This window comes from Molossus molossus, unplaced genomic scaffold (assembly GCF_014108415.1).
Source record: "Molossus molossus isolate mMolMol1 unplaced genomic scaffold, mMolMol1.p scaffold_m16_p_1, whole genome shotgun sequence".
NCBI classification, from domain to species: domain Eukaryota; kingdom Metazoa; phylum Chordata; class Mammalia; order Chiroptera; family Molossidae; genus Molossus; species Molossus molossus.
The window spans coordinates 208,383,431-208,396,276 of NW_023425344.1; the positions used below are offsets into that span (position 1 = coordinate 208,383,431).

At 44.2% G+C, this 12,846-nt stretch overlaps 1 protein-coding gene across 1 annotated transcript; it reads left to right on the forward strand.

The window, feature by feature from the left end:
• The first annotated feature begins 202 nt into the window (after positions 1–202).
• PTGER2 (prostaglandin E receptor 2) lies at positions 203–12,286 on the forward strand. Its single transcript, XM_036272312.1, has 2 exons — positions 203–1,200; positions 10,895–12,286. The coding sequence occupies exons 1-2, from the start codon at positions 358–360 to the stop codon at positions 11,114–11,116; spliced, it is 1,065 nt and encodes a 354-aa protein (XP_036128205.1). The 5' UTR covers positions 203–357; the 3' UTR covers positions 11,117–12,286.
• Positions 12,287–12,846: the final 560 nt, after the last annotated feature.

Consider the following 12,846-nt stretch of genomic DNA (forward strand, 5'->3'; position numbering starts at 1 on the left):
GCGCCGTGGGGCTCGCAGCGCCCCGGGGCCAGCCGTGGGCGCCTGCCCCAGGACGTCTGTAACTCCGCGCCCAGCACCGGGGGCGCGGAGGCGGCAGCGGCCCCCTCGGCGGGCGGCGGCAGCAGGTCGGCGGAGCCCGGAGCGCAGCCCGGATGCTGCAGCCGAGTTGCCTCTCCAGCAGCTGCGGGAGACCGGGGCCAAGCCTGCCTTCGGTGCGCGCTGGGGCCGGAAGGGGCTTCTGGATTTCGATCCCTCCCCTTTTCCCTCTGGGTCCCGGAGCACTCGCGCTCTCAGACCCTCCTCCTCCCAGGTACAGGCCGGGAGAGGAGGACACATCTCTGCGCCCGGCATCCCACCATGGGCAACACCTCCAATGACTCCCGGTCCGAGGACTGCGAGACTCGACAGTGGCTCCCCTCGGGCGAAAGCCCAGCCATCAGCTCCGTGATGTTCACGGTCGGGGTGCTGGGGAACCTCATCGCACTGGCGCTGCTGGCGCGCCGCTGGCGGGGGGATGCGGGGCGCAGCGCCTGCCTGGGGAACTCCATCTCCTTGTTCCACGTGCTGGTAACCGAGCTGGTGTTCACCGACCTGCTCGGCACCTGCCTCATCAGCCCCGTGGTGCTGGCTTCATACGCGCGGAATCAGACCCTGATAGCCCTGGCGCCGGAGAGCCACGCGTGCACCTACTTCGCCTTCGCCATGACCTTCTTCAGCCTGGCCACGATGCTCATGCTCTTCGCCATGGCCCTGGAGCGCTACCTAGCCATCGGGCACCCCTACTTCTACCAGCGCCACATCAAGCGCCGCCGCGGCCTGGCCGTGCTGCCCGCCATCTACACGGTGTCCCTGGTCTTCTGCTCTCTGCCGCTGTTGAACTACGGGGAGTTCGTCCAGTACTGCCCCGGGACGTGGTGCTTCATCCGGCACGGGCGCACCGCGTACCTGCAGCTTTACGCCACCCTGCTGCTGCTCTTCATCCTCGCGGTGCTCGCCTGCAACTTCAGCGTCATCCTCAACCTCATCCGCATGCACCGCCGGGGCAAGAGAAGCCGCTGGGGACCCTCCACGTGCAGCGGCCAGGGCGGCCCTGCGACCCGCAGGAGAGGGGAAAGAATCTCTATGGCGGAGGAGACAGACCACCTCATTCTCCTCGCTATTATGACCATCACCTTCGCTGTCTGCTCCTTGCCTTTCACGGTAAGTCACTCACTTTGTTTCCACAGCCCAGTTCTGCAGCCTCCTCACACTCTCCCCTCTCGCTCGCTCTCTTTCCACTGCCACACCAAAGTGTGCAACTTGTAAAAATGAGCCCTCGTTCGCAAAGGTCTATAGACTTCCCCGTCGTTTCTCACCTTCATCCCACTTCTTCCCGTCCCTAACCCTGGCGCTGGGAACCTTCTAGGCTAGTGTTTCTCATGCAGTAATACAGTCCCACTGACAGGAGCTGGTCCGAATCAAAGGCCGCTCATCGTGTGCCCCTCCGGCCGCTCTTAGCCTGGCTTAGCACCTGAGGAGGAAGCAGCCCCTTCCACCTCCAGGTGGTTGGCAATTACAATCTGACTTCCCTGCGCTGCAGCTTGCCTCCTGGTATCTCCTTACTTTGCTGGTGCTAGTTCTCCCTACTTTGCCTACTGCTTCTCCCACACACTGGTGCTAGTTCTCCCTACTTTGCCTACTGCTTCTCCCACACACTGGTGCTAGTTCTCCCTACTTTGCCTACTGCTTCTCCCAGGGCAAATTGTGGTACCCAACCCATAGCATTCCATCTGCCATTGAGAATGGCCCCCAGTGAGAAGGGTCCCTGTTGCAGAACGTCAGCGCATTCATTATTTGTCCTAAAAGTTTAACAAACACCTAGTTTACAGGTTTCCCAATTTATATATCGCTAGTGTAACTCTTTGTGGCCATGAAAATTTATAATATGTCTGTAATGATAATCAGAGGAAAAGCTGGTTGCATGGAGGAAGCCTTACTAAACTTTGAATCCCTCTGTAGGAGGCATCTGTACTCTCTTACATACATGGTATCTTTTTTTGTCTTTATTGATTTTAGAGAGAGGGATAGAGAGATAGAAACATCGATGAGAGGGAATATCAATTGGCTGCCTCCTGTATGCCCCACACTGGGGATTTGGGTCACAACCTGGACATGTGCCCTGACTAGGAATCGAATCGGTGACCTCTTAGTGCATGAGTCAACTATCAACCACTGAGCCACACCGGCTGGGCCAAAGTATCTTCTTGATGTCACTGTCAGAAATATATACAAGTGCTTTTCAGCTTATAATTGTTTACCTTATGAGCACAAAGCCACAATGGCTGGTCCATCTCAGGGATGGGAGAGGTAGGCATATCCAGCACATGCCGTGACCCAGCAGGCCAAAGCCAGTCTGGAAAACTGAAAGAAAGGAGCCAAGGTACTGGGATGGGTGCTGTCCTGGTTTGAAGCAACCTCAGCAGTTAGTTCTGTGATGCTGTGAGTTTGAGCCTCCTAAGGTGTACATCGCCTGGGATGTGTCGGAGCAGGGCTGGCCTCTTTCAGAGGAATGGAACCTGAAGCTCAGGCAGCTCCACCTTCTAATCTTCAGAACAACAAGACTGACCCTGCAGGGAGTAAGTAGTTGTCAGTGACTCCCACTTGCCCTAGTCTTGGAGGAAAAGAAGAGACAGACGGTGCCTGCCATTAGCTGGTCTGACCTGTAAAAGCTAAAGAAATCACTTTATCTTACTTCCCACCATCTTCTCTGTTTTGTATTATCTTCATATGCTCATCCTCAGGGGTGGGAAAGGACACAGGGTTCTAAAAGCCCAGATAGGACCCTTCTGTGCCTCAAATTAACTCCTTTTCTTAGCTATATTCTCTTTTCCCTGGTCCCCGCTGTCTGCACACTTTTACTGCATCCTCTGTCAGGGCAGAAGCTGGTCTGAATCAATAACTTACACTTTGAGGGGAATGAGATGCAGTGTGTAAAATGTACCATCATATCAAATGAAGTAAGATTGTGAGATTCTGCAATTCCCATCCCACCGACAGCTGGGAAGTTTGTGCAACAGAAATGCTATGATGTGGAAACCAACATGGCTTCTATGGGTTCATTTTATTTTACTGATCAAACCTATAGATTATGTTAGAAGTTAAATAAACTTTTTGGGGTTGGGCCTAGGATGCAGAATAAGTATCTATGAAAGAAAGCATTTCAAGTTCCACTAAACAACTTAGAATTCAACTTGGGAGACATAAATCATCTCTGGCTTGGGGAGTGCCTGTCTTGGACAGGTGAGCCTTAGGATATCAGTTCTTGGAATTTTATTTATTATTTGTGAGTGTGCATATAAAAATATCCCTGACCCCCAGCTACTTAAATAGCCTAGGAATGGGCTCAAAAGGTGGCCAGAAACTTGTAAAAAGAGTTATTTTCTTTCCTTGGCCCTTTAGAGGACGAGAGATGGAAGAAAAGGGGCCTCCCCCTTGAGCATAACTGATCTACTACATACATTGTATTTTTTAAAATAAAGGCAGTGATTTTCAATGGTTTCCCATTTTGTTTGTTTTATCCTTACCCGAGGACATTTTTGCATTTATCTTCAGATAGAGCGGGGGGGGGGGGGGGGGGGGGCGAGAAACATCAATGTGAGAGAGACACATCGACTCTCACATGGGCTCAAAGGTGGCCAGAAACTTGTAAAAAGAGTTATTTTCTTTCCTTGGCCCTTTAGAGGACATCGACTGGCTACCACCCACACAACCCCAACCCGGGCTGGGGACAAACTGCAACTGAGGTACATGCCCCTACTGGGAACTGAACCTGGAACTCCCTGGTCCTCGGGCCAATGCTCTAACCGCTGAGCCAAACCAGCCAGGGCAGATTCCCCTCTTTTTAAGTAAATTTGCCTTTTATCATGAGGACTCTGTCATTGCCATACGTTGATTTTCAAATATATGTATATTTTATGTATATAGATATATACAGATATATATATTTCCTCCCCCTTCATTTGCTATTAAGCCAGGGGCAGACTCAGAGTTGCTATGTAGAAGGGATCAGAGCTAGAAGCCTGGTTGGAGGAGCAGCGAGTAGATTTGCTCTGAAGCTGTGTTTTTGTCCAGATTGCCTGTTTATGGCGTGGGAGGGGCAGGATGAAGACTATTTTGTCAGTAGATTCTTGGTACTTGTTACTGTCTTCATTTACACAGCACTTTAAACCTTATCAAATGTCACACTATCCCAATTTATTTCTTGGAGAGCTTATCTGATAAGTCACAACTCATGGCTACTGTTTGGTACATATGTACATTCTGCTATATTAAAATGCTTGTTGTGTGCCCCGTCCTTTTAGTTTATTGGCCCAGACTAAAACTGTGGTCAGAAATGGCCTACAGCAGTCTCTCACCCGGGGCAGGAATCGTTTGCACACATCCTGACTAGGAACACCGTTGACAGGCAGAGGCCCGTGGCCCTGCAGACACTCTTGTGTTCATCTCGCAGAGCACACGCCGTCCAATAGAAACACTGTGTGAACCACCAGTGTGAGCCACATGTAGAATTTTAAATTTTTTAGTGGCCACACAACAAAAAAGAAAAAGATATTCATTTTAATCAATAAATTTTCTTTAATTCAGTGTATACAAAATATTATCAATGTAAAATGCAATCGAGACAAAATAGTTATTAATGAGCTATTCCAACTAATTTTCTTCCTTGCGTCCCAGAAAATACCGGCAATTTACCCTATGTCTGCCTGTTCCTACCACAGCTGCTTTGTATGTGGCTTATAAGTGGCCCAGAAAGGAGAGGAGTTCACAGCTGTGTGCCCACTGGGACACCCCCTTATTCCAGCACTACAGGAGTGGGGGAAGGAGAAGACTGGGGATCTAGGAAACCTAGGACTACTAACGTCATTGTCCCAAGTTGTGGGCAGGTTAGAACTACTGCTTCTTCCAAGAATCCCAGTCTAGGACTCCAAAGTTTGGGAAGTGAAACTATCAAAATGTAAAATACCCAGAGCCCTGTAATGAAATCAAGCTCCACTTCAAATATTATTATCCTATCAATGTCAAAATGGCTGCCATTTTTGAGTGCTAACTTTTACATACAAGTAACCCATTATCTTTGCAACAACCTGTAAAATAGATAATATTCTTCTTCCCATTTTACAGATGAGGCACATAGTTTACCCTGGGTCCCACAGCTGGTGAGTGTTGGAGCCAGGATTCAAAGCCAGGCCGTTTAGGCACAGAGCTTATGTTCTTACCCATAATACTATCAGGGAGAAATTGCTTGCTTCAGGGGTAACATATAAGAAAATGAATCCAAGATTTCTAAGAGAATTGTGAAGATGTTACAAGTATCTGTACCACTTTGCCTCTTAATTCCAACTTAATAGCTTTAAAAATAAAATGGCAAAGACCTTTTCCTCCGAGTCAGATGACGAGGCCTGAGCTGGGGCCAAGTGTGAGTGGTTCCTTTTTCCTTCTCCCCAAACCTGTGAATTCAAAGGCTGAGACTGAGATTTAAGGAGAATGGCTAATGTAAATGCTGTTCTTAATTAAGAAATAATCAGATCACCCCTCTCATAAAATCTTTCATTGGTATCATAAAATATTTCTTAACTGATTTAAAAAATAAAAGAAATGAAAAAGGCCTGTGTTGTTTAGGAAATGACATTATTTTGGCTGTCCAGTATGAAATCATGCATGGAACCAACAACATATTCCAAACTGTTTATGCACGAAAGGGATATTGTATAAATTAATAAATTCCTCCTTATGTTAATCAGCTGTTGTCATCATTTCACAGAGATAAACAGAAACTTTCTTTATGAAATGGAACAGAATGCAGGAAACATATCCAGCTCCCCTCTTGCCTCAGACACTGTTTGTGTCTTCATTCCCAGCCACATCAAGCCACTTCCTCACTACTTCATTAATGATGTGTGGGCAGTTTCTGGTCATTTTAAACTGTTTTCCACATGCCATTAGGATAAAGTGCTTATGCATTTTATTCAGTTCTAGAATTTCAAGAGTGAACCCTCAGCTCATTCTACAAATTGTCCCCATCTTTAGAAAGTCTTCAGGGCTATAATTTCTAGGTAAACCTGATTAGTGGAAATCTGATCTTTGCAACACAGAACAAATTCAAATAAACAGTACTGGAGTTTCCTGTTCATTCCCAGAACTCTTTATGACATGCATGGGGGTTGTAAAACTGATATGAAGTTGATCAATTACACACATGGAAAATATCACAATTCTAGTAGGGATGAAAGAGCAACCCAGAAATCTCTGTGGATAACCACAATGAACTTTGGTTATGCTTCAGTGACTGTCCATGTACTACTGGAAAGCCCTTTATCATTCATGCATCATTAATGGGGATTGGGGGAATAGTTTGTTTGTTTTTTTAATCCTCACCGGAGGACATTTTTCCATTTTTTGTTCAGGTAGAGTGGGAGGGAGAGAGAGGAACAGAGAGAGAGAGAGAGAGAAACATCGATGTGAAAGGAACACATTCAGTGGCTGCCACCCGCACAACCGACCAGGGCCAGGGACAAACTGCAACCGAGGTACGCGCCCCTAGCGGGAACCGAACCCGGGTCTCTCAGGACCGCAGGCCAACGCTCTAACTGCTGAACCAAAACGGCCAGGGCAATACATATTACTTTTTAAGAGAAGAAAGTTTTTCTAAATGAGTGTTTTCACTTGATATCTTTTCCTTTGCACTTTGATATTATGAAATGGTGGTTATGAATCAAGACATAATTACACGGAGTTTTAAAATGTAGACAAGCAAGAACCATGGTCCTTTTCCCAAAAGAGAATTCGTGCATTATGTCTCCACTCTTGGCCGAGTTGATCATCACTGCTGTTTCAGATGATTAAGACCTCAGCTTAAAGGAAAACAGCTTTTAAGGATGTCATATTTCCTTTTTGGCATTTCAGGAGCCCGTCACAGTATTAAGTATTTAAATAATAATTTAAAAAAAGAATAGAAATGGTACAAGATTGATCTCTGGAGGCATACTGTTTCAGGAAGGCAATCAATACGTCTCTCTCCACCTAAAGGCTTAAGACCCAGTTAACTTGCAACCTAGTCTGCTTAGTTTCCATGGTTTCTCCTGTCCTCTATTTTGAAATTTCTGATCACCATTCCCCATCCTTATCTTGAGCTTACCTTCCTCGTGCCTCGAATTATATCAAGGAATGCCAAGCTTCATTTTTCTCAAACTACTCTGCTACCTAAAATTGCTCCCCCACCCCCCACTCCCCCAAAAGTACTAGACTTAAGACTAGTGCAGTTGCATATGTGCGATGGGACTGGCCAGGGACAGGAAAGTGTATTCGGGAAGGCTGACATTCCCTGCAATCCACATTCCCTGGGCAGCGCGTGGCCGCTCTGAAATCATTTGCAAAATCTTGTGTTTATCTGAGTTCTGAGTAGATGGTTCATAGTGTCCAACATTTTCTCAAAGGGTTTAGAGTCACCACCCTGGAATATACAGGCCCGGAGCTCTAAACCTTAGCATTAACTCTCTTTTGTGTCTGGCTCTTAACAGAACAGCCACCATCACCATCATTGTCCTACTAAACCCAGTAGAGAGACCTGTCCTAAGGAATTAAAACTCACTTGACTCATTTAGATTAGCTCTTGATATTTTTCTTATAGCATATTTATTAGTAGAGTGTACAAAAACATGTATAAATTCTACCAGCCTCTGAAGCAGACTAGCACTGAAACATTATTAATTAATTAACTTCTCTGCAATGTGTCAGCCATTAATTAATATTCAGGATTGGCTGGAGGGAGAGGAGAATGGAGAGTTATTGTTTAATGGCTAGTTTCAGTTTGGGAAGATGAAGAGTCTAGTAACTAGATGGTGAGGATGGTGGCTATTCTGTTCTTTTATGTGATGGCCAGCCAGGTGTGGCCACAAGAGAAGACAAGAGAGGCTCAGGAAAACAAAGTGTATCATACTCACACATCCTACAAACAGGAAGGACTGCACAACACTACAGGCCACATAGGAAGGTACTAGTGCCTAGGTCAGGAGGCAGAAGCAGGAGCTGGGGGAGCCCGGGCCACCGCCTTCATTGGAGTTTCCAAGAGCAAGGCAAGGCAGGGCCGGCTGACCGTGTAGGACTGGCTATTGGAATCATTTCAGCAGGTTCTTGAACTGTAGGCCTGGTCCCCAGGTGCCTGGTACCAGGTCCTAGGAAGACTAAGGCAGAGGAATATTGCCTCCAGGGTACAAGGCCAGAAAGAGCAGCACTGGATTGGTTAATTTGCATATCAAAGGATTGCTCACGCGTGAGCCCTTGGCTATCTCCAAGAATTAGCCATCTGTGAAGGGGCAGTCAGTCTCCCTAGCCTGAAAGGTTTTTAGGATGTCAAAACATTATAATATATAGAAAATTAAAAAACAAACACAATAAAAAAATATATAAACAGTACAGTTGTACAACAGTGTCAATGCACTTAATGACACTGAATTGTACACCTGAAAATGGTTAAAATAGTAAATTTTGTTATTCATATTTTATAACTAAAAAAAACAAACAGTGTCCACAAGACCAAAAATAGTGAGTAAACTCTAGACAAAAGACAAGAACCAAATTTTTTTAAAATGAGAAGGCAGGAGAAGACAAAACTCAACATCAAGAACTTCGAGGGTCATTGAAGTATGTCTCTTTTGCAAGTATAAAAAAAGAAATTGTCTTCTGCAGAATATTAGCCAATTCCTGAAATGCAAATTGTAAGCATTTTTAAAAATTACCCAGCATAGTGGATGAAATGGAAAGGAAACGAATTGTACAGAATTGCTTCATCCTCTACACCCATTTCTCACTTCTCATCGTTCTGTCACTCCAAGGAGATCAGGAACTGAAAACCTGACTCATCTTCACATGCGAAGCTGTAACACCAGAATCCTGAGCCCTCCTGACACTGCCCATCTGGCTAGCCAGTTCAGTGTTATCATTTTCTTTGGCGAAACAAGATTATAAACTCAGACTTTTCTGCTACAGAGTGCTCGGGTGTGTGAGCGCGCACACGCGCGTGTGATGACCAATATATCTTAATCTACCAGATTTATATACAATTTCTGAATTTATATCCTGAATTTCTAAACTCCACAATTGCTCCTTAAAGACACCATATAAGTCCTGTATATTTCTTATCCAGAATAGTTTACTGCCATGAAAATTTTTGCCCCATTGCCTATCCCCACCTAACTTTCTCTTCTCTCTATAAGCAGGGAAATCCACCAACAATTCTTCTTTTTCCTTACTCATCTGCCAAGTCTTTTCTCCATTCCCCATGCCAAGATTCTCTGGCATAAACACCTGTGGCTGCCAAACCTTCCTGTTCTTTTCCTAACATAAGCAACTCAAAGATGACCACTGTTCTCCCTCCCTGCAATCTGCTTTGTATATCCATTTGTCAGATGCCTACAAAGTAAGCAGGAGAGAAGGAAATAAAACATTCCTTCTTCTGGTGAAGAAGAGCGGAGTGAAGAAGGAAGAGCTTTCTAACTCACAGGCTACTGTTGGTAAGAAAGTCCCTGGAGCATTATAAAGAATGGTTTTAGCCCTGTCCAGTCTGGCTCAGCGATTAGAGCATCCGCCCACGGACCAGAGAGTCCCGGTTTCGGTTCCCGATAAGGGCACGTACCTTTGTTGCAGTTTGTCCCCGGCCCCAGTTGGGGTCGTGTAGGTGGCAGCCAGTCTATGTGTCTCTTTCACATCGATGTTTCTCTCTCTCTTCCTCCCTCTCTTCCTCCCGCTCTATCTGAAGATAAATGCAAAAATGTCCTCGGGTGAGGGTAAAAAAAAAAAGAATGGTTTTATGTGACTGGGTGTGATTTACATCTGTTTTCTTCTTTTCTGTAAGCGGAGTGGAAGTGTTTGATTTTTATCGGGCATGTACAGTTCCGTTTCTTTTAATCTGATCAAAAAGTTGTATTGCTCCCCGGAATCTGATGAGAGCAGGTATACCAGTTTGAAACACTGGTCAACAGGTAAAGACGTGTCAGCTTCTCGGTGTTTAGGACATTGCTCTGAAGACCTCTGCTCCAGCACAGGCGGCCTGGATGGAGCACATGGGTGGCAGAGCACTGGTGTCAAGGCAGCTGGCACCTGTCTTGACTCCCCCACCAAACAACCTGGGGACTTGGGCAAGTCCCCAAACTTTCCTGCAACGCACCTTGGTGTCCTCGTTGGTAAAATGGAGAGAGTAACTAACGTTGTGAGGCATTTATTAAGTGAGCACTATTTTAAGTAGCTTTCTATATTACTTCCTATCCTCCCAACGGAGAAGCAGGTATTGTGGCTGTTATCACCTATTTTACAGATGTAACGGAGGCACAAAGAGGTTAGTTTTTCCTGCTGGTCCCAAAGTTCTATGTGGAGCCCAAACTCAATCCAATGGCCAGAACCCATGCTCTGTTGTGTACCCTTTCGCACTGAATTGTGATAATTAAATCAGATAAAGTATTTGCCCTGGCCGGTTTGGCTCAGCGGTTGGAGCGTCGGCCTGCGGACCAGAGAGTCCCGGGTTCAGTTCCCGCTAGGCCCTAGAGGCTAGGGGCCCATACCAAAAATAAATAAATACATACATACAAACATAAATCAGATAAAGTATTTGGAAGTAAATGTAACATGTTATTCACTTTCCTGAAGTTCACGTTCTCATCTGCCAAAAGGAGACCATCGTTACGTTTCGGAGCTTCTGAAAGGCACACACATGTGGAAGAAGAGAGATTTTGCTAGTCACTTCTCACCACCACCACACACAAAGCACGTTCTGCCTTTCATTCTTAAGAAATTGCATATGGTCTAAGCCTGTCCACTGCTGCAACATAAAACTAACATCAATTTTCCTTTTTGCTTCTTACAGATTTTTGCATATATGAATGAAACCTCTTCCCGAAAAGAAAAGTGGGACCTCCAAGCGCTTAGATTTTTATCAATTAATTCAATAATTGACCCTTGGGTCTTTGTCATCCTGAGGCCCTCTATTCTGAGACTAATGCGTTCAGTCCTCTGTTGTCGGGTTTCATTAAGAACACAAGATGCAACAGAAACTTCCTGTTCTACACGGTCAAATGCCAGTAAATAGACTGACCTTTGTGGACAATGGCTAAGAAGTACTTAGTTAGCCAGCATCTGGAAGATCCTTTTGAAATGGCTTCTTGGAGAAATGAAAAAGTAGTTTATAAACAAAATGAAGCTACCCTAATAAAGTAGAGGAAACCGACATTTGAGCAGTGGTTTAGGCTACAGACGTGCTGACAAGCACTTCCTGGAAGGTGTCAGAAGGAGCTGTAAAATCCACCCTCAGTGAGCACGTTACATGGCCTTTGAAGGAACCACTGCATTAAAAATCGGTTGCCTTTTGATTGAAGCTTTCCTGTTGAATGAGAAAGCATGCGGTTCTGTCATTTGTTTAAAGCCTGAAATAGTTAATGTTTGTTTTCTCTTTTAATCGTCTGTTTTGCTACTGTTATAAACAGTGTACAGTCAGACCAGATAAAACTCTGTATGCTTTCTCTAGGAAGTCATTTTGTGGAAGCAACCAAGCCTCTGTTCTGTGATTGCTCAACAAACCCTTTCTTTGGAAGATGAGTTTGAGAATCATAGGCACTTGGTACTGTTCGTGTGTGTGGGAGTTCTCTCGTCACTACAGTATTACTCGTAGAAGTGTAGGCTTGGCTGCTTAATGTCAGTTTTTTCACTAGTCCTCTGGAAGCTGTGTGTCAGCGTGTCCGATTATTTATTTTATAACATCCATTGTGTTAACAGTAATCAAGAAAACCTTAGGAATTTTCCTCTCAACAAGAAATAATAGATTATTAAGAGAGCTGATTCTGATTAATACTCTTCATTCTATTTCCAGGGAAGGTATATGTGGCTATGTCTCAAGCCACGTAGTAGGGTTAAAACTGAAAAAGCTGGTCAGTTCTTCAGATACACTGGAAACTTTTTAATGCTGATGTTGAGGCCATGACTAACATCCACTTTGTAAGATGAGTGTATATAAGCAAAATTCCTCTGCCTATATTTTATTCAAGAAACACGGTTGACTGATACTACATTGGAAATCATGTATCAGTGAGTCATATCTTTATAGATTTCTAAATCTAAATGTTTGGTGTGGGGTAAATTCAGCATGAAAATATTCCGATGAATCTGCACTTTTATCATATCTTAGTTACTGTGTAAACTCATCTGAAATGTTACAAAAATAAACTATAAAATAAAAGTTTGAAAATGAAATAGCATTTGATAAATCCCCCCCAAATAGCATGTTATAGTTAGAGTAAATATAATATTTTTTCCATGAGATAAAGGTAGAAAAAAATTAACTTGGCAGGTTTTTAAAGTATGATTGCGTTGTAAATTAGAGTTGAAAATGTTCAGTATAGTACCTGGTGCTGGAGGGTTTCTTTTTTCATTACAGCATGATCTTCAGGGTAGTAGAACTACCTTTTTTTCTTTTTTCTGTGAGTGTTATTACCAGGTGGCTGTTATAAAAAATCGAAAAGGGATGTTAATTTTTTCCAAAGTCTCATTGAGTTGCTTACGTAGAACCATTTCCTATAAGTAGTTATCAAACTAGTCATCTAGTTTGATAAGCATCAGTGTATTTGATACAATCAATGCCAGATCAGCTTCTATTTTTAAAAGAATAAATAAATGATTTGCTTTTCTACTAAGTTAAACAAACCAGGCAAAATTTAACTTAACTAAAATCTGGACATGTAAATAAATCTTCCCTGTCTACCAAGTAGTCTAAAGTCAAGAAATTGTTCTAAATAGAACTAATTGAGCTCATGGGTAATTGCTAAA

What these genes read in the sequence shown, in the direction of transcription:
- PTGER2 (XM_036272312.1), top strand. Translation starts at nt 358, where the DNA reads ATGGGCAACACCTCCAATGACTCCCGGTCCGAGGACTGCGAGACTCGA. An exon ending in TCTGCTCCTTGCCTTTCACG is followed by an intron (nt 1,201 to 10,894) that starts GTAAGTCACTCA and finishes TGCTTCTTACAG; the next exon opens with ATTTTTGCATATATGAATGA.